Source organism: Canis lupus, chromosome 12 (assembly GCF_011100685.1).
Source record: "Canis lupus familiaris isolate Mischka breed German Shepherd chromosome 12, alternate assembly UU_Cfam_GSD_1.0, whole genome shotgun sequence".
NCBI lineage: Eukaryota > Metazoa > Chordata > Mammalia > Carnivora > Canidae > Canis > Canis lupus.
This window is the reverse complement of record NC_049233.1, coordinates 24,465,251-24,487,191: the sequence shown is the minus strand read 5'-3', so window position 1 is coordinate 24,487,191 and position 21,941 is coordinate 24,465,251. Positions and strand designations below refer to the sequence as shown.

At 36.5% G+C, this 21,941-nt stretch overlaps 1 protein-coding gene across 5 annotated transcripts in view; it reads right to left on the bottom strand.

Annotated features, from left to right (window-relative positions):
• Positions 1–4,543: 4,543 nt before the first annotated feature.
• Positions 4,544–21,941, bottom strand: part of BEND6 (BEN domain containing 6) — a 59,214-nt gene continuing 41,816 nt past the window's right edge. For all 5 annotated transcript variants that reach the window (XM_038554405.1, XM_038554408.1, XM_038554404.1 and 2 more), the window contains 4 exons: positions 16,131–16,351; positions 14,471–14,663; positions 13,311–13,447; positions 4,544–5,841 (listed from right to left, as the gene is read on the bottom strand). In XM_038554405.1, coding sequence (XP_038410333.1) covers positions 13,320–13,447; positions 14,471–14,663; positions 16,131–16,351 — 542 coding nt within the window. In that variant the 3' untranslated portion in view covers positions 4,544–5,841; positions 13,311–13,319. The remainder of the gene's footprint in view (positions 5,842–13,310; positions 13,448–14,470; positions 14,664–16,130; positions 16,352–21,941) is intronic.

Here is a 21,941-nt window from a genome sequence, read left to right as displayed (position 1 = left end):
TGCCCCTGGGAGAGTCTTTTTCATTTTAGGTATTCTAATAGGTGTGTAGCAATGTCACATTGTGATTTTAATTTGTATTAACTTAATTACTAAAGATGTTGAAAATCTTTTTATGTATATATATATTTTTTTTTAATTTTTATTTATTTATGATAGTCACAGAGAGAGAGAGTGAGAGAGAGAGAGAGAGAGGCAGAGACACAGGAAGAGGGAGAAGCAGGCTCCATGCACGGGGAGCCCGACGTGGGATTTGATCCCGGGTCTCCAGGATCGCGCCCTGGGCCAAAGGCAGGCGCTAAACTGCTGCGCCACCCAGGGATCCCCTTTTTATGTATATATTTGCCATCCATATATCTTCTTGGTCATGCCTGTTAAAGTCTTCTGCCCATTATTTACATTGTTTTCTTATTATTGAATTTTAAGAGTTGTTTATTCTGGATTCAAATTCTTTGAATATATTCAAATTCACATATTCAAATATGTGATTTGCAAATATTTTCTTCTAGTCTGTAGCTTATCTTTCCATTTTCTTTCTTTTTCTTTCCTTTCCTTTTTTTTTTTTTTTTTTTTAAAGATTTTATTCGTTTGTTTGAGAGAGTGAGAGAACTTGAGCATAAGCTGGGGAGGGGAAGAGGCAAGAGGGAGAAGCAGATTCCCTACTGAGGAACGAGCCGAGCCCACTGCAGGGCTCCATCCCAGGACCCCTGAGATCATGACCTGAGCTGAAGGCAGCCACCCAACTGACTGAGCCACCCAGGTGTACAGGTTTATTTTGGAGAGAGGGAGGGAGAGTTGGGGAGGAAAGCAGAGGGAGGGAGCGAATCTTAAGCAGGCTTCACGCCCAGTGCAGAGCCCAAAGTGGGGCTCAATCTCACAATTCTGAGATATGATCTGATCCAAAATCAAGAAATGATGCTTAACCAACTGAGTCACCCAGGTGCCCTGAGGGAGAACTTTTAAAATAAGTGTTAGGTGTTTATGGGTCAGAATAAGTGTCTTTTCTCCTATGACAAAATAAATAAAAAGAAAGACAGTATTAATACTTTGATCAAGTGCTCTTCGTGGGTGTTTTGTGAAGTAGGGAACTGATTATAATAGGAAGGTTGGAAAAAGGGGATGTTGTTTGCTGATTGGTTTAGGGCTCAAAGCAAGTTTTCTTTTTTGACTGTTGCGGGGAGGGGAATGTATCCTGAGGCTTTACTTTGAGATCTGGGTCTGTTGTAGTGTTTTATGAATTAAGATGTTACAGGGGGCCTAGAAACTCATTTCTCATTCTCCTAATTTACCTTTTCCCTTACTTTGGGTTTTCCTCTGTAGGCAGACCACACTTACATAGAGGTAATGAATCTGCTAAACTTATGTATCTGAAACACAACAATACCTGGACTCTTAACTTCTCCTGCATTAACTTCCACATCTGTAAAATGAGGCAATAGATTCTATGATCCCTTTTAGTTTTTTTTTTCTTTTAAGACTTACTTATTTATTTGAGAGAGAGAGCAGAAGGAAGGGCAGAGGGAGAAGGAAGGAGAAACCCAAGTCAACTGGACTCCACATTGAGCATCGAAATGCTCTAGGGCTCCAGGCAGAGCCCAGGTCTTGATATAAGGGTTGTGAGTTCAAGCCCTGTATTGGGCTCCACACTGAGCATGGGGCCTACTTTAAAAATAAATAAATAAATAATAAAAATCCATTTAGAGGAATACATTTGTAATTATGACAAAAATAATCAGGAATTTTGTGAAAAAGAATACTGAATGATATTTCACTTTTCTCCTGATTCTTTGCTAAAAAATATTTTAAAAATTAATAAATCCTAAAGGACAGCAATGCAAAGAAGAGTTTGGGTGGAAGAAGGAAGAGATATGTATTATCTCCACCATCATCAAAGGAATTATTATAACCAGGACTATCTGGGTCACTGTGAGTTTACATAATAGTATTTAATATAATACATATAATACAGATATTATATAAGATATATTATATGGTTATATATATTTTATAATTATACACTTTATATAAATTATATATAATTTATAAATATATATTTTATATGTAATATATCCCATATATATTTTCTAGAATTAAAAGCTCTAAGTATCCAGATTGAAAAGGACAATAATGTTTCCCTACACAATGAATAAAAAGAGATGCACAACAAAGCATATTTTCATTTCCCCGATTTTAAGGTATCAGGGAAAGAGATGATCAAAAGAAACTCCCAAGGAGGATGGGAAAGCATTTTCTGAATAAAAGAATGAGAATTAGGATTTCATTATGCTCCTAAAGCCTAGGGTTGTCAGATTTGGCAATAAAAATATAGGACATGTAAATAAATTTGAATTTAAGATGAATAAGTAATTATTTAGTTTAATTATATCCCAAATATTGCAAAGGATATACTAAAAAATTGGTTGATCATCTGAATCATATTAAACTGAGTGAGCAAATCTACAGTACCAACAATGGGTGTAACTCTGATGAGAACATCCAGGTAAGCATTATTTGCCTTTCCCTTACTCTAAGAAATCAAATAAAGCAACAAGGAGAAAAACAAAAGGCAACAGCAGAATGCCCTGCCCTGCCATATTTAGTAAAATAGGCAACAGATAATACCTGCAGAAACCAAGGACTTTTAAAAGTTACGTTAGAAATTAATTATACAGGGATCCCTGGGTGGCGCAGCGGTTTAGCGCCTGCCTTTGGCCCAGGGCGCAATCCTGGAGACCAGGGATCGAATCCCACGTTGGGCTCCCGGTGCATGGAGCCTGCTACTCCCTCTGCCTGTGTCTCTGTCTCTGTCTCTGTCTCTCTCTCTCTGACTATCATAAATTAAAAATAAATAAATAAAACTTAAAAAAAAAGAAAGAAATTAATTGTACAGAAATTGCAAGGAAAATGTCAAGGCCCCTCATGGGTGGCAGATCTCAGAAAGTACCAGTAAAAGTACACTTCCTGAAAAGGAAAAACTCATCCAAAAATGCAAACTCTATAACCCATAAATTTAACAACTGAAGGGTAAGGTAAGGTGAGCTTCAGCAGAAGTCATGAGGTTGGGATGCAGAGACAATGCACAGAGAAGATCTATCTAAGAGGGCTCCTGGCAGTGGATCTCAGAACAACCCAGCAGAATCTTACTCCATAAAGATCATGGGCTCCTTGGTAAGTGCAAGGGCTCTGTATTGTTTGCTGCTGCTGCTGAAGGGTCTGGGAATGCAGGGCTGGTGACAGAAATCCTTCCAGACTCAGCTTGGGTCAGAGGACCACAGGGAACAACCAGGGCTCCACAAAATACTTCTCAGAGGAGCCATCCTGGCTGGAATCAGTGGTCTCTATGACAGCAAAGAGAGGGCCTTTGAAAGGTCTGAAGCCTGGCAGGGAACCCTGGCCCCTCCCACCATCCATGAATGCAACTGCAAAAGCTGGACCAGAAAAACCATGTCATTATAAAATAAATGTTGAAGAAAGGCTATGGCACAACATCAGCACAAAGATTTTATAAGAAAAAATGTGAAAAGAGCTATAAGGACGATCGCATGAATAATACTAATGAGAAAAATAAAAGTGATGTCATAGAACAGATAAAAATACTGACCACATATTTCATTACAAGGTTAAAAAAAAGATTTTTTTTTTTTAAGAGTTCCATCTACTAGGTAAAAATCTTAATGAAACTATCATCTCCATATAGGAAGACTGCGGACATACATGTAAGAACTTATACATTAGTAAGTTTTTCTTTGACACTTTTGTTAATTGCAGATTTAGAAAGTCCTTCTCTTTCAGATAACATAAAAAATATTTGTGTCTTTTATACGTTCGGTCCAATTTTTACATTTTATTAATCTTGCATTCTTTATGGAATATAGTTTGAAGTAGGAACATAATTATTTTACATTCACCATTTACTTCAGGATCATTTATTGAATAAACCTTCCTTTCCCTACTTATGAGAGGTTCTACTTTAATCATATTCCAAATTTACATGTATGTGAATATATAATACATGCATATATATACACACATGCATATATATCAATTGCTTTCTGGGCACTATTCAGTCTCATTAGTTTTCTTATTTGTAACTCATTTAGAATCAATATGTGAAGCTAAATTAGAAACAATATTTATATTCTATTATCCATAAGAATATTAACACATCTAAAAATACTTTAAGGAAGGACTATAGAATTCTAATTGAATAATAGTTATGTTTTGCAAAGGCATTTTACATTTAGTAGGGAAAACATACTACGAAGTTTTTTTTTTAAAGGAAATAACATGTATCCCAGTAAAATCATTCAATAAAAATGTTAATGTTCCTGGATAGTGTGTATATATCCTACATAGCATGCATGTTTAATCTGGTTATTGTCTCTATCATACATAGTGTGGCTCTTTAGAAAACAAAAAAGTTAAGAGCCACATAAGCAATTATAATAGTAATGCCTTAATGCGTGTCAGTAGAGAAGCAATCAGCCCAGGAAAGGATTTTCCCCCCCTAGATTTTATACATTAATAAGAAATGAGCAAATACTTCTTATGTTTTCAATGGGATTTATTTATATTTAAGTAAAAGTAGCAAATGTTAACAGAAGTTATTTCCTTAATCGTATTTATTTTGTATGACCACATTGTTATTGAGCAGCATTATGGAATGTTCTCTGGGTCTGCAGTTCTGAACTTTCCAACTATTATATGCGACCTCTTTCCCAAGTTTAAACATAACCTGTACACTGAAGAAGCATGGCTTGTTATTGCAAAGTTGTCATGTGTGGCAAGCTGACATCAAAGGAGAAGTCTCTTGATGAAGAATGCTTTATCTTTCATTCATTCACAAAATGTTTTTTTCTTTTTCTTTTTTTTTACAAAATGGTATTTTTCTTTTTGTGTGATTATCCAACCCATGTGATTTTGTTTTCAATACTTTTTTCTTCTGATATTATGAAATCAAACCAGTTAAAACTAAGCAGTATAGCAATAAAACTAACCAAATACAGAGGATGTTATATCTTACATAGGATATTTTAGATGACATTTATGTTTTATGTTACACATATATATTTAATGTATAAAATTATACATTAGGCAATAAAAAGTTAAAAGCATGTAAACACACAGAAAAAATTTTCAAATCGATGATGCACTGTTTTAACACTCACAAAACCTTGGGTTTATTTCTTTTGCAAGAGTGCAGTGGAATAGCTTCACATTAAAATAAACAGGTCAAAAAAAAAATAAACAGGTCATTCTGCTTTCACTTCTTTTGGATTATTTTTAGGTAACAGAATAATTCTGTAATTTCATTGTGAAGACACCATTACTTGGTTAGGTATGATTATCAGATTTTAGGCCAATTTTGCCGCCCTCACATTCATGAACATTGATTATTTCACTACTTACTTTCCCAAATATGTGTTTATGCTGAAGATCCAAAAACTAAAATGGGGAGTCATTGGTGATAATAAATGTACAGTGATTGATCCAGGACAATGACAAATCTTAGGAGCTGAAGTTTTTGTTGCTATGATAAAAGCTCTATTGTGTTAAGTTAGCTGTACAGAGAAGCATTTGGGGACAGGAAAATGCATATTTCTAAGAAAGCATATTGCATGCTTATTTGACTGTTAGAAATTCTCCGGTTTGATGCATCACTGATATTTAAGCTGGAATCTACATGCAGCTTCTTCAGCAAGCTTGTTGCTCCATCAAGAGTCAGCGTTATTACGGATGTCTCACAGCTTGTCACTATGTGTGTCTGTGCTCACTGCAGAGTCTCCAACAAAATCCAATGTCAAATTCAGAACTGAAGTGTTTTATTTCAGATACCTACAACACCTACAAAAAAGAAAATTTCAGAAAAACAGCAAATTTTGTTAGAGTTCTTATAGTACTTTTGATAGTTATATGAGTTATTTCTGTGTCTACTACAAATTTTTGTGTAAGAATACACGTTTTTAGTATGAACTATTATTATTGAGGTGACTTAGAAATTATTTTATGATCTATTCAGAGGAATTCCAGCTTAGACAACAGTTAAAATATTTTACATATATTTTCATCTCAAATGACTTAAAAAACGATTTTGTATTAGATAAAATTTCAAGCCCACAAAGTAAAATGAACATCCCCACATACCCATCAACCATCCTAAAAGATTATCAACAATTCTGTTTATCATTCTTCAGTGACGTTTGTTGATTGTTTAAATAGCAGGCAGTTTCCCCTGTTTCACCTCTTTCAAAATTCACGAAACCCAAATGAACTAGGTTAGAGGCAGATCACTATAAAGCTAATAAAGTTTGTTTGCATGAGTACCTTCCAACATGTTCACATGTGTATATATTTCTGTTAAATTTGCAAAAGTTAAATATTTCAACCATAATCATAAGACTATTATCTTCCCAATTCAACTGTTCCTTAGTCATATTTTCTCTGATTATAACTATCGGGTGGCAGTGGGCATTTCTGAGATTTTGTTAAGGATTTTGTGAAGGGATATATTTTTGTGCTTTGCCATCTCTTCTATATATAGTTATATTAATGGTGGTCATTCCAGTTTGGAGTGTTTTCTAGCAAAAATATAAATATGGTAGGGACGCCTGGGTGGCTCAGCAGTTAAGCGCCTCCCTTCGGCCCAGGGCATGATCTTGGAGTCCCGTGATCGAGTCCCACATCAGGCTCCCTACATAGAGCCTGCTTCTCCCTCTGCCTGTGTCTCTGCCTCTCTCTCTGTGTCTCTCATGAATAAATAAATAAAATCTTAAAAAAATATATAAATATATATGGTCATTTCAAAGAATATTTAAGAGGACTCATTCCATAGAAAACTTGAAATGCCTTGAAATGTTATAGTTTAGATATCAGAGCAACTTAATAGAGGTTTCTCCAAAGTTGACAACAATCCTAAAAATTACATTGCTGCTGAAGAGTTAAGAATTTGAAGGAAAACTCTGTAAAGTGTAAAAAAAATTTTTTTCATCTATGCTAGAGGATAGTCCAAATTATTTGTTTATTCTTTCTATTGCAAAATTGTCAAATGAAGAGGTAATCAACTTGTATGCAACCCCTAAAAAGTAAGGTAAAAGTATTACAGAGCTGTAAGTAAAATATGTAATTTCCCTTACATTATGTGATATTTGAAAAATTTGTTAACTTTTAAACATTATGTCATTTTGGGGCTTCTGGCTGCTTCAGTTGGTAGAGCACACTACTCTTGACTTCAAGCCCTACATTGGGCATGGAACCTATGCAGAGTTGAACTGACTGTATATTCATAATTTTGTGTTTCTTTTCTTAAAGTGAGTTCTCCAAATATTATTAAGCTTTAGGTTCCACAATTCCCGGATCTATCCCCAAGGTAGGTAGTATTATTTATCCCTGTTTAAATTAGAATTCAGAGAGGTCATTTATCAAGAGGTAGTAGAGGAGGCTTTAAAATCTGCTTAAAGACTTTCTGACCCTAAAACATATAATTTTATATGTCAAGTCGGCTAGGCTATGATACCACGTTGTTTGGTCAAACACTAGTCCAGATGTTGCCGTGAAGGTTTTTTTTAGATGAGATTAATATTTAAGCAGTAGATTTTCAGTAAAGCACATTCCCTTGCGTGATATGGGTGGATCTCACCCAAGCAGTTGAAGGCCGTAAAAGAAAAGACTGAGGTCCTTTGAGTAAGGATGTTTCTGCCCTCACATCACCTTTGAGCTCAAGACTGCAAAATCACCTCTTCCCAGGGGCTCCAGCCTGCTAGCCTGTCTTGCAGATTTTGGACTCCCAGTCCTTACAATTGTGGGTGCCAATTTCTTCAAATGTCTCTTTATATAAATCCCACTGGTTCTGTTTCTCTGGAGACCCATGATGTGCAATAAGAAGTACAAAGAACTCTGGGACTACATCAAAATAAAAAGCTTTGGCACAGTGAAGGAAACCATCAACAAAACAAAAAAGGCAACCTACTGAATGAAAGAAGATATTTGCAGATGATATCTGATAAAGGGTTAATATCCAAAGTATTTAAAGAACTTATACAACTCAACACCAAAAAGCCTCCCAAACAATCCAATTCAAAAAATGGGTAGAAGACCTGCATAGACATTTTTGCAAAGAAGACATCCAGATGGCCAATAGGCACATGAAAAGATACTCAACATCACTAATCATCAGGGAAATGCAAATCAAAGCCACAGTGAGACATCACCTTACACATGTCATGATGGTTAAAATAAAAATCACAAGAAAAAGAAATTTAAAACAAATTAAAAAAAAAAGATTTTGCTTATTTATTCATGAGAGGCACACAAACACACAGAGGAAGAGACATAGGCAGAGGGAGAAGCAGGCTCCTTGAGGGGAGCCTGGTGCAGGACTCAATCCTGGGACTCCAGGACCATGCTCTGAGCTGGAGGCAGATGTTCAACCTCTGAGCTACCCAGGCATCCCAAGAAAAAGAAATGTTAACTAAGATTAGAGAATAGAGAACCCTAAAACACTTGGTGGGGATGTAAATTGGTACAGTTACTGTGGAAAATAGTATGGAGTTTCCTCAAAAAATGAAAAATAGAAATACCATATGATCCAATAATCCCACTATTGGATATTTACCTGAAGAAAACAAAAACATATATGAAAATATATATGCACCCCTATGCTTAATAAAGTGTTATTTGCAATAGCCAAGATATGGAAGCAATGTAAGAGTCTAACAATAGATGAATGGATAAGGAAGATGTAGTGTGTGTATGTACACACACACACACACACACAGAAGAATATTATGCAGCCATAAAAGGACAAGATCATACCATTTGTGGCAACATGGATGGATCTAGAGAATATTATACTGAGTGAAATAAATCAGGCTGAGAAGGACAAATACCATATGATTTTTCTCATATGTGGAATCTTAAAAAAATGAATAAACAAAAGCATAATTATACCTGTAAATACTGAGAACAAATTGATAGTTGCCAGAGGGGTTGGGGTGTGGGATGGGCAAAATTGATAAATGGGCTCGGGAGATACAGGGTTCCAGTTACGGAATGAGTAAGTCATGGAACTAAAAGGCACAGCATAGGGGATATAGTCAGTGATATTATAATAGGGCTGTATGGTGACAGATGGTAGCTACACTTGGGGTGAGCATAGCATAATATATAAACTTGATGAATCACTATACTATATTGTATGTCTGAAACTAACGCAACATTTTGTGTCAAGTACACGCAAATAAAAAAACTAATAAAAAAATTCTTCAAAAATAATACAAAGAACTATATGCTAGTGTTGGCTCTCTGTTACAAATCATATAATCTTGGCAATTCATTTATCCTCTTTAGGCTTTAGTCTCATTATCTCCAAAGTAAGGAAATCATTTTATTTTTTTAAAGATTTTATTTATTTTTTCATGAGAGACACAGAGAGAGAGAGAGACAGAGACATATGCAGAGGGAGAAGCAGGCTCCACGCAGGGAGCCTGATGAAGGACTCTATCCCAGGACTCCAGGATCATGCTGTGAGCCGAAGGCAGACGCTCAACCGCTGAGCCACCCAGGTGTCCCAGGAAATAATTTTAGAACAAGAATTCTTAATCTTGGCACAACTGACATTTTGGGTTAAGTAATACTTTGTTGTAGGGGAACTGTTCTATGTCTTGTAGGACGTTTAGCAGCATCAATGGCTCCAACCACTAAATGCCAGTAGTATGATCCAGTTGTGGCAACCATATATATCTCCAGACATTTTTAAATATCCCCTAATTGAGGACAGGGGGAAAATGTTTCTCCCATCCTATTTGAGCGCTGCTGTATTAGATCATCTTTAAGTTATAACATATGCATAGGTAATATTTTTGTAGAAATTATATAGGCTGAGGCAGCTTTGGAACCTTCAGGAGAAGACTGTCTGACCATATAGTGGGATGTTATAAAGGTTATTTTAATATTTTGTAATTCTTATAAATAAAGTTTTCTTTAGTTCCTATAAGAAAGAAGCAAAAAAATGGAGAAAGGTCAGAAAGATTGGCAACATAAAGCTCTTGGCAATGTGAGCCACAGGCAACTTGAAGACAGTCACAGGAATGAGAGAATAGATAAAAAGGGGAGAAGGATGGAATATAGTGCTTATCCTCTCAGAAATGAATCTTAGCTGGAAAATGATTGTTGTTTCAAATCCAAACCACCAGTGGCAACCTTGTGCTCAGTACTGGTGGAGGGCACAGTTTACCACAGGGTAGGCTAGGCTTCTTGCATGCATGGGAACTTGTCAATGTCTACATGATTCTGCAGTGCATATTGTCTTGCTAATAGTGATGCAAAAAAAGTTATTTATCCAAAGAATACTTTTTGGGGTGGAGTAAGGAGGGAGTATGGTTTGTCTGAGTAAGTGTAGTTATCTTCAGACTCTTGTTAGTTAAATAACCAAAAAGAGAAAAACATAGCAGCATTCCACTAGATGGTGCTATATCAAACTAATTCAAGAAGCATGGCTAAATTAGGTTGGATGGGATCCTATCTTTCCCAGCATATTTTCTCAGTCCTTTTGAAATAATTTGGATTTAGCTATACTTCAAATGAAAGATACCTGCCAATTAAAAAAAAAATTCCCATTCTAGTGTTAATCTCCACTTTTGATTCTAAATACACATATTTCTTTTCCAAGCAACTTGTCAACAAAGTGAGGCTCAGGCCCAGAAGGCACCAGAATATATTGTGTTCTTAGCAAAAGATTTGTTATTTTTTTCTATTTTAATTAATGCTGTAGTCAGGTGATTTTTTTAAAAAAAGATTTTATTTATTTATTCATGAGAGACAGAGAGAGAGAGGGGCAGAGACACAGGCAGAGGGAGAAGCAGGCTCCATGCAGGGAGCCTGATGTGGGACTCGATCCCAGGTCTCCAGGATCATGCCCTGGGCTGAAGGCAGCGCTAAACCGCTGAGCCACCCGGGCTGGTGATTAATAGCACTATTACTGGGCTTTAGGTGCATGCAAAACTGGTATAAAAACATTTTATTTTAAAAATTTTTATTGATATAAAAACATTTTAACTTGAATTTCTTCAATGCTCTGTTGACTGATAGTCAGAGATGACTTTTGTGCCTACCCTTGGCAGTCTGAGGTATTAAAAAGGCAGAAGCTGGGATATTAAAATACTTTGCAGAGCTCTGAAATACAAAAATGTGCTCCAAAGGGTACACCTATATAGCAGACCTTTGGAAGTCTGTTTTTTTTTTTTTTTTTTTTAAAGATTTATTTATTTATTTATGATAGACATAGAGAGAAAGAGAGGCAGAGATTCAGGAGGAGGGAGAAGCAGGCTCCATGCCGGGAGCCCAACGCGGGACTCGATCCCGGGACTCCAGGATCGCGCCCTGGGCCAAAGGCAGGTGCCAAACCGCTGAGCCACCCAGGGATCCCCCCAGAAGTCTGGTTTTATGGTAATTTGCAGAGAACTTAGCTATTATGCATTCAGATAATGTCAAAATGAGCAGGTCTAAGAGTTCATTTAAGCAATTATCTCCTAACTGGGAATTTGTGAGATTTACAATCTACTAAAATCTTTAATGACTTGGGAGAAAAAGGACAAAAATATCCTATGTTTTATAAATATGTCAGTCTATTAGTATGGATGAGCGAAGGGAAAGTCCCCCCCAACTCCACCAACCCCTACTTCCCGCAGTTGATAAACGTGTTTTTTTTTTTTTAAGAGATTTTATTTATTTATGAGAGAGAAAGAGAGAGAGAGAGAGAGAGAGAGAGAGACTGAGAGAGAGGCAGAAACACAGGCACAGGGAGAAGCAGGCTCCATGCAGGGAGCCCGACGTGGGACTCGATTCCGGGTCCCCAGGATCACGCCCTGGGCCCAATGTGGCCCAGGGGTTTAGGGCTGCCCTAAACATGTTTTTTGTTTGTTTGTTTGTTTTACTCTTGACTCTTATCAGAACTAGGCTTATTTATACAGCAAAATAGTAAGCTACCCTCAAGAGTGCTGGGGATGGTAGTCAGCAATGGGTGGAAGGCAAGTGGGGGGAATTATTGCATTACTTGCAGTTCCAATCCTATTTAAAACACAGTGAGAACATAAAGATAAATAAAATGGTCTCAAAGGTGGCTAGAAAAAAAAAAGGTGGCTAGAGTTAGGCAGAGAACAACTAAATTGAAAGTCAAAGGTAAAAGTCAAGGAAATTGAAGGAAAATCCTGCCCTCATATAGTCACCATATACCTCTATTAATAAAAAGTATTTAAAAAACACATTTATATATATTTTTTCACATATTTTCCATCAAAATAATAGAGAGGAAGGATGAGCACAAGTGAACCAACCAGCACACTGAGGTGTTAAAGCAAACACAAAATTCTACTAAACAGGTTTGCCTAAGGGTAGGGCCTGACTATAAAGTCTCTTTCCTTCAAAACTCACTAGAAGCAATTCTTTTTCTTAGTCTATTAGAAACATCTTGGTAAAAATCCTTATCAAACTGATACAAACTATAACAATTGATTATTTTTAAGAATTTATTTATTTATTTATTTATTTATTTATTTATTTATTTATTTGACACAGAGACAGACCACAGGGGGAACACAGGCAGAGGGAGAGGGAGAAACAGACTCTCCACTGAGCCAAGAAAGAGCCCAAGGAGGGGACGGGGCTCCATCCCAGGATAAAGGCAGAAACCTAACCAACTGAGCCACCCAGGCACCCCTTTAACAACTGATTTAAAGATTTAAAGACAGTGAGAAGTAGGAGGGAGAATGGCAGAGGAGACCCCTCAGTACTTCCAGCCAGTGGAGGGCCCTCAAACAAACCACTGTTTGGAGTTGTAAATTTAGTCTCATCGTCATACCTTCGAGATTTCCCTAGGGTATCTCCCCTGTTCTAGAGAAACATTCCCTAAATTATCAAGTGTCCCACCTTTGGCCCCTTTCTACACCCACCCACAAGTTAAACACATTCCGTAAGGAAAAATAAAAATTCCTTAGTAAAAACCATTTGGAAAACATTACATACTCTATCACCTATTTAAAGATTTCTGGTGCACTTGGGCGTATTAAAGAGTATAAAAGTACTCTGAAAGATTCTGGAAAAGGAAAATCTCTATCTGAATTTAGCATTCCCCAAGTTTAAATCCCCTTCCCCATCCTCACCTCCACCTTTACAAATACCTATTAGCATTTCTTGGACCTAGTAGAGTCCTAGTAGAGTTTCTAGCAGAGTGTTCATAAAAATTCCAGGGATATTCCTGGGATAAAAGTATTACATCTTCTTGCCACATGGAAAGGATTGTGAAGATTGAGAGGACTTACCAAAGGGATCTACTTAATATCCTGAGAGTTCAGATTTTTGCTTAAATTTGGCTTCTTGGTACAGTTGTTTAGCTTTTGCCCTATCATTCTCCTAATTGAAACATCATCTGTGTTGGGAAATAACTGTTTTGTGACTCCTGTAAAAGACAACAACAATGACACACAAAAATCCTTTTTGAGGCCTTTGCATCTTAAGATGTGAACTAAGATAAGACATCAGGCAATCCACAATGTAATTTTGTCTCCATTTTGCAGAAGTAGTCTAAACACCCATGAGATATTTAAATACATGAATATATAGGCAGGGTCTGCAAAGCAAACTAAGAGATACTGAAGGTCTATGTTAGAGACTGAGAGCATACATATTGTATTCCTATGGTACTGCAGCTTTAATCTTGCTACTTCTCTGAACTCTAGATCCCCTTGCTCCAAAATGTTAGTTTATTTTTATCCATTCTCAGCATCAGCTGAAACAACTAAATTCTTTTGACTGTTTTCCAACTAAGAAATGGCATATTAAAATATAGAGAACTTAGATTCAGTGATTCCCTAAATTTGTTTGATATTTGTAAAAAAGTTATTTGATAATCTAGATTATTATATTTGAGGAGATGCATTAACCTAAAAACTGTAAGTAGGATGAAGGAGGGCATGTGATGTAATGAGCACTGGGTGTTATATACAACTGATGAATCACTGAACTCTACCTCTGAAACTGATAGTACACTATATATTAATTAGTTGCATTTAAATAAAATAAAATAAAATAAAATAAAATAAAATAAAATAAACTATAAGTAGGAAATTAGCTCCTACTTTTCTAGAATAAAAGATAAAGGATCTAGAACCACGATAAGAAAGAAAATAAGACATAAACTGTTACTGAAATTTTGTTTGAAAGGATTTTGAAATAGATTTTTCTGAAGTTATGAATTTTATGAATTCAAACATATAAGTGAAATAAAATTTAGTTTCATTTTAATAACTACTTTACTGTACATTTTTTTCTATAAAATTTACCATATTTAATAAGAGGTTTAGGCTATCTTGAGATTTTTCTTTGATAGAAAAATAACAAAAAGAACATGAAAGAACGACTTAACCTTGAATGGTAAAATAATTTCAAATTCATGTGACAATGTAATACAATCATATTTTACCTATAATTTCTTGAACTTCATTCTGATTCATAGCTGGTTTTACGGCTTTGTCCCTCGAAGTAGAGGACTTTGCTCCTGTCAGGCTGTGTGTGGCCATGTATTCATTTGTGTAAAGTACTTGCATTAAATCATTAATAAACTTCTGAGGCTTGCTCTTGTTACAACGGGAAATCTGCCATTTTTCAATCTTGAACTAGAAAATACAAAGTAATAACTGAAATTAGAAAAAGAAAAGGAAAGTAGTATCTGGATAAATATATTACTAATCGAGTTAAGACACACCAGAAACAAAATCAACATTCTTTAAGGTGATGTATTTTACTTTTAATACATATTTTACATTTCAGGGGTTATCTTTGATATAATTCCCAATTTTATGAGGTATTTGTTTCAGAGTTTATACAAACTCTTGTCATGTAATCTGGAATTGGATAGTTTAAGGATGAGTCCCATCCTCAGCACCTCCTATTAGGTGTGGTAGGCAGAATAATGACCCACTGAAGCTATCCATGACCCTAGAACCTGTGAATATATGACCTTATATGGGGTGTGATTAAAGTTAAGGACATTGAAATGGGGAAATTATCCTGGATTATTCAGGGCCCAATTTTATCACATGAGCCCTTAAATGCAGAAGAGGGAGGCAGAAGAGTGGGGCAGAAGAGTGGGTCAGAAACAAGACCGGAAGGAAGAGGACACATTGGAAGTGAGAGGGGCTTTGCCTTCATGGCTGGTTTTGAAGGTGGTAGAATGGGCCATAAACCAGGGAATGTGGTTACCTCAAGAAGTGGGAATGGCCTTCAGTTTCCCGTCAGCAAGAAAATGGGGAACTCAATTCCACAACCACAAGAAACTGAATTCTACAATAACCTAGAGGGGCAGGAAACAGATTCTTCCATAGAGCCTCCAGAAAGGAATGTACCTGCTGCCTCCTAGATTTTACCACACTTCTGACCTTCAGCACTCTGAGATAATACATTTGTGTTATTATAAATCACCAAGTTTGTGGCCATCTGTGACATAGCAAAAGGAAACGGATATACCAATATTCAAATATCCTAAATGTTGGATGTTAGTATTTAATTATTGCTCTGGAAGGCATATTTTCCAAAACTGATATTGGATTCTAATGAAACTCTGGTCCTTTTAGCTTCTGTTCCTTGAAGAGAAATTGGAGAAGTAGGAAAAGATTATATTCTTCCAACATGCAGAGGCTGAAATTTACCTTCTATCAATGATATAATTTTGTAACCCTCAATGCATAGTTATCCCTCACTGATTTAAGAATTTTCTAGTTTAATGACCTCATCCTTGACCACAATTTGACTGTAGTTTTCTAAATTGGATATTTGTGAAACAAATATTGTTTTGATTTATCGTCAAAAAATTGTTTTATGTAATTTCAATGTTAGGGTCATGACCTAAAGTTACCTAATGTTATCTGATAAAACAATGATCATTTTGTAGCCTTTTCTTAAAAAAAAATCTTATTTTTAAGTAATCTCTACACCCAACGTGGGGCTCAAACTCACAGCCCTTAGGTCAAAAGTAGCATGCTCTACCAACCAAGCCAGTCAGGTGCCCCATTATTTCGTAGTATTATTTCAATTTTTTCATTTACTGTATCCCAGAGAAAGTTAGAGCAGGTATTCCAACTGACCTGTTTTTCATCAGTATGATGCTCTTCTTCAGCTTTCAAGGAAATAGGTGAACTGGAATTAGAGTTAGAATTACTGCACGTTGAGGCAAATGAGTCTGGTGAGGAGTTGTTTGTTGCCCTCCAGAGGGTGGATGCAGATGTGGACATGGTTCCTCCACCCTTAAGCAGGGCCTCTGCCATTCCAACTAATTCTTCAAACTGCGTGACCGCCTGTGGTAACACTGATGGCAAGAAAAAGTAACCCTTTATAAATACTTTTAATAACAGGGGCATATATTCCTATTTTTAAATTGTGCATATATACATATTACATAGCATGTATAGAAATAGGTAGAACAAACTGTTAACATTTACTACTTTTTTTTTTTTAGATTTTATTTATTCATGAGAGGGAGAGAGAGAGAGAGAGAGAGATGCAGAGACACAGGCAGAGGGAGAAAAGCAGGCTCCATGCAGGGAGCCAAGGTGGAACTCGATACCAGGTCTCCTGGTCACCCTGGGCTGAGGGCGGCGCTAAACCGCTGAGCCACGGGGGCTGCCCCATTTACTACTTTTGGAAAATAAACGTGGTAAGAAGAGTGGTTGGGATGTACTTACTTTTTATTTTTTGATTTAATAATGGCTTAATAATAAATCAATTTTAAAACATCTAGTTATATTTAAATGTATATGCATTACTTCAGAACTAAAATGGATGGTTTATTTATTTATTTATTTATTTATTTAATTTTAACAGATTTATTTATTTATTCATGAGAGACACAGAGAGAGGGAGAGACACAGGAAGAGGGAGAAGCAGGCTCCCCTCAGAGAGCCTGATGCAGGGACTGGGACTCATTCTACAGACCTGGGGACCACACCTTGAGACGAAGGCGGATGCTCAACCGCTGAGCCACCCAGTCGTCCCTAAAATGAATGGTTTAAAGAGTTGATTCTTTTTTCTAATTGCTAAGAGTATTATTTGAAGGGTTTTAATCTCATTTGGAGACATTAATCATCAATCGCCTTCCAGATACATCAGGCCAATTTAAATGACCATTAAATAAACCATTTATATTCAAATTTATTAAAATAAATTTTCAGTGACCTTTGTGTGTGGTTTTCCAGGGAGTCAAATTTCATCAAATTAATAAAAATTTGTTGCCATAGGGAGACAGAACATGAGAGACTCCTAACTCTGGGAAACGAACTAGGGGTGGTGGAAAGGGAGGTGGGTGGGTGGGGAGAGTAACTGGGTGAGGGGCACTGAAGGAGGCACTTGATGGGATGAGCACTGGGTGTTATGCTATATGTTGGCAAATTGAACTCCAATATAAAAAATAAGGCCTAATGAATCAAAGAGACTTCATTCACACTTTAAATCTCGGGAAATATTTTAAACCCTAGAAAGTTTTTAATTGCATGCCTAAATAGGAATAGGGATGTTAAAGACCTGATAAAGGCAAAATATAGAAACTGGTTTTTCTGGGACAGCGAAGAGAAAACAACTATTTACATTATCTTTTCAAGAGCATATCAACAATTTAAGAAAGCCTTTGAATAAGAGAAAGCAGACTTTCAATCTTATACTTGTGTTAAAAGATGGGCACTGAGTGCGGCACTTGATGGGATGAGCACTGGGTGTTATGCTATATGTTGGCAAATCGAACTCCAATAAAAAAATATACACACACACAAAAAATTTGTTGCCATGATTCAAAACTGTTTTTACATGTTAAGGATGAATTTTGGTAATCAGCTGAATATTCTCTTTGTTCCTTTTTTGATGGAAACTTACACATTCAAAGGTTCATGTGTCCATGTAAAATGGTCTTCTCTAGTTATGGTTATATCTAGTTTGTTTCCTAAGAACAAATAACATTTTGATGGAGTTGGAAGACACTATGAACCCACTCTGATACAACTCACACTGTTTGAGGGCTTTGGCTGCTGAAGAAGTAAAAAGACTGAAAATTTTTTAGACTTTTCTTAATCATATTATTAAGCCAACATCTGGATTAATATTTGATTTGAGAGCTGAAAATCAGGCATATTGATGACACATCCAAATCAATACATCTACTACTATATTAATAGAAAAAACAGTAAAATCTATTAAAATCTTCCTTTATATTCTTTCAATTAATATTTAACTAAGCACCTCTAGTGTCCCATTTGCTAACTCAAGAAGCAATTACTCATTGAGCATTTAATAATATGAAACATTTATCTAGCTTTTATTCTGTGCCAGGCACTATTCTGAGGGCTTTACTGATGTTCATTCATTTAATACTCACTGCTCTCTGAACTAGATATCATCATCACCCCCAGTTTATAGAGGAGGAAAATTAGGCAGTGAGAGAGGCTAAAAAACCCATCCAGGGTCAAAACAATTAGTGAGAAGAAGAGCAAAGATTCAAATTCAGACTTAGCCAATTCGATGCTATAAACTACTGTGTTATGTAGATTTTTGACATTTGCCAGCCACTCTATTAAGTGCTAGAGGAGAGACTGGGAGCACACCAGATGTGATCCTGGACTTTTGGACTGGGTGGGGGCGGCGGGAGGTGGGTTATGCAACCATGGCGTGAGTAAGAATTTGGCCTGCTTAAAGAGAGGTCTGGCCTCCCTTGTTCTTGGAAAGTAACCTCTAGGGATGTCTGGGTAGGTCAGTGTTTGAGCATCTGCCTTTGGCTCAGGGCGTGACCCCAGGTCTGGGGATAGAGTCTCACATCAGGCTCCCTGTGAGGAGCCTGCATCTCCCTCTGTCTATATCTCTGCCTCTCTCTTTGTGTCTCCCATGAATAAATTAAAAAAATATATTTAAAAGGAAAAAAGAAAGAAAGAAAGAAAGAAAGAAAGAAAGAAAGAAAGAAAGAAAGAAAGCAAGCAAGCTCTAAATCCTTGGAATTTTCTGAATGACAGAGGAGTGTCTTTGTTATTCAAGGTGAGCCACACCTGATAGCTCATGCTAAGATATATTTCAGGGTGTGAACAATCACACTCAATAGTCTTATCATGGAACCTGACCACAGCCAGAAAGCTAGAAAGATTAGTCTGAGTTCAACATAGGCAATCAATTAGTCATGCCCATGTAATGAACTCTCAATAAAAACTTTGGACACTGGAGCTCAGGTGAACTTCCTGGATGGACAATACTCCATGCATATTGTAATATATAAATGCTAGGAGGATAGTGCATCCTAAAGGCAACAGGAGCTTACATTTGGAAATCACCCAGAGTCTGCCCTCTGTGTATTTTCCAACTTTGGCTGGATCTAATTTGTATTCTTTCCCTGTAATAAATGCAACTACGAGTATAATAGGTTTCAGTGAGTTGGGAGTTTATTTAGTCAATTATCGGACCTGAGGGTGCTTTTTGAAAACATCTGAGTTTATAGTTAGCATCAGAAGTCTTAGGCAAATGGGGCAGTCTAGAGAACAGTGCCATTAACTTTGCAATTTGGCCAACTCAAGGTACCTGCAAAGAAATGAAAAATTGCAATTGTTAAGTGCCACAAGGGAGAGGCATAATGTGCTTGACCCAGTTTGGGGAGGGGAGGGCTATGGAGGGCTTTTCTGAGGGGGTCAGGATTGATTTGAAAGCTGAAGGCTGAGTAGGAATTAAATAGTTGGAGGAAATGAGAAAGTCATCAGAGGCAAAGGAAATGCAAGTTCTGTATTTGAGGAACTGCAAGAAGGCAGCTAGAATGTAAAGAGAAAAAAGGAATTTGGTATAAAATGAGGTGTAAAGAATATTTAGTGACTTTTTCTAATAATGGAAGTTGGACTTGTTCATTGGAATGTATCCTTGTCATTTCTGTGTATCTCTACTCATATTCATGTATTTTCTTTTATGTAGCTAGACTGTACTACTATACATAGTGTTGTATCATGGTTCTTTTTTTCCAATTAAGAGTGTAAGTTGAATATTTGCCTATTTTGTTAAATCTTCTTGGAAAATAGGGATCCCCGGGTGGCGCAGCGGTTTGGCGCCTGCCTTTGGCCCAGGGCGCGATCTTGGAGACCCAGGATCGAATCCCACGTCGGGCTCTCAGTGCATGGAGCCTGCTTCTCCCTCTGCCTATGTCTCTGCTTCTCTCTCTCTCTGTGTGTGACTATCATAAATAAATAAAAATTAAAAAAAAATCTTCTTGGAAAATATGGTATTTTGAGATCTTATTTACATAGAATCAAAAGCAAGATCTCACACAAAGTCTGAGCAGAAATTAAGTAGGTAAAGTGAGATGAGTTTGACAAAATGATATACTCAGTTAATGCACACCCAACAAGACAGAATATCTCCATCCTCCCCGAAAGTTGCCTCATGTTCCTTCCAAGTCAATCCTTGGATTTGCCTTAGAGGCAACCACTAAACTGACTTCTTTAGCCAGAGATAAGTTTTACCTGTTCTAGAATTACATACAAATAGGTTCAAATGGTATATTCTGTACATATATATATTTTAAATTTTGGTCTGACTTTTTTTTGTTCTGCATAATGTTTTGAGATTCATTCATGTTGTCATATGTATCTGTTAATCATTCCTTTTTGTTATTGACTAATACTGCATTTTATGGACACTCCATAATTAAAGTTTTCATTCACCTGGGTTGATGGGTTACTTTGATGATGGGTTGATGGGTTATTTTCCAATTGAAAATATGACCTTAATGATTCCCTAATATTCTAAGGTATTGATGTTTTATAATTTATTTAAATGTTCTTTTTTTTTTTTTTTTTTCAAATTTTGGTTGCTTCCAACTTTTCTTGTTTGTTTAAGAGAGAGGGAGAGGGTCACCTGGGTGGCTCAGTGGTTGAGCATCTGCCTTTGGTTCAGGTTGTGATCCTGGGGTCCTTGGATCGAGTCCCACATCAGACTCCTCAAGAGGGAGCCTGCTTCTCCCTCTGCCTATGTCTCTGCCTCTCTCTCTCTGTGTCTCTCTCATGAATAAATAAATAAAATCTTAAATACACATACATACACACATACAAAAGAAAGAGGGAGAGAACGCGTTTGGGTAGGGGGTGTGCAGAGAAAGAATAAGAGAGAATTTTAAGCAGAGTCTGTGCTGAGCACAGAGCCTGACTCAGGGCTCCATCCATCAACACTGAGATCATGACCTGAGCCGAAACCAAGAGTGGGTTGCTTAGCTGACTGTGCCACCCTGGTGCCCCACTTCCAATTTTTCTTTATTACAAACAAAACTCTTTTTATTTTTTACAAACAAAGCTCTTATGAACTGTGTAGCACATACATCTTCATTTGTATTTTTGATCACAACAATGCTACAAATTCCTGAAAGCATAATAATGGGGTCAAAGGTATAAATGTTTTCTGACCTCAACTAATACTGCTGAATTGCTCTCCAGAAAGATTCTTCCAACTTATCTGGTTACCAGCAATGTAAGAAGTCAGTGTTTTCGCTACATCATCAAAAACAGGTGTTAATCATTAATAATAATCTTCACTATTTTGATAGGTTGAAATTTTAGTAAAATTTAAATTGCAATTATTTTATGATTATGAAGTTAAATATGTACTTATTTATTGGTTATCCAAGCTTCTATGAATTATATATTAGACCACAGAATATTGGTAGGTTTTTTTTTTTCTTCTATGTAATCTCTACACCCAATGTGGGGCTTGGACTCACAGTCCTGAGATCAAGAGTTACATGGTCTGCCAACTGCCAGCCAGCTGCCCCTAGTATTTTTTCTACTTTTTAATAACTTAGATAGTTTTTGTAAAGTGATTATAAGAGTACCTAGTGTATTATAAGCACACTGTGTTATTGTTATTTACTCCCTTCTATATTAAATATTTTAACC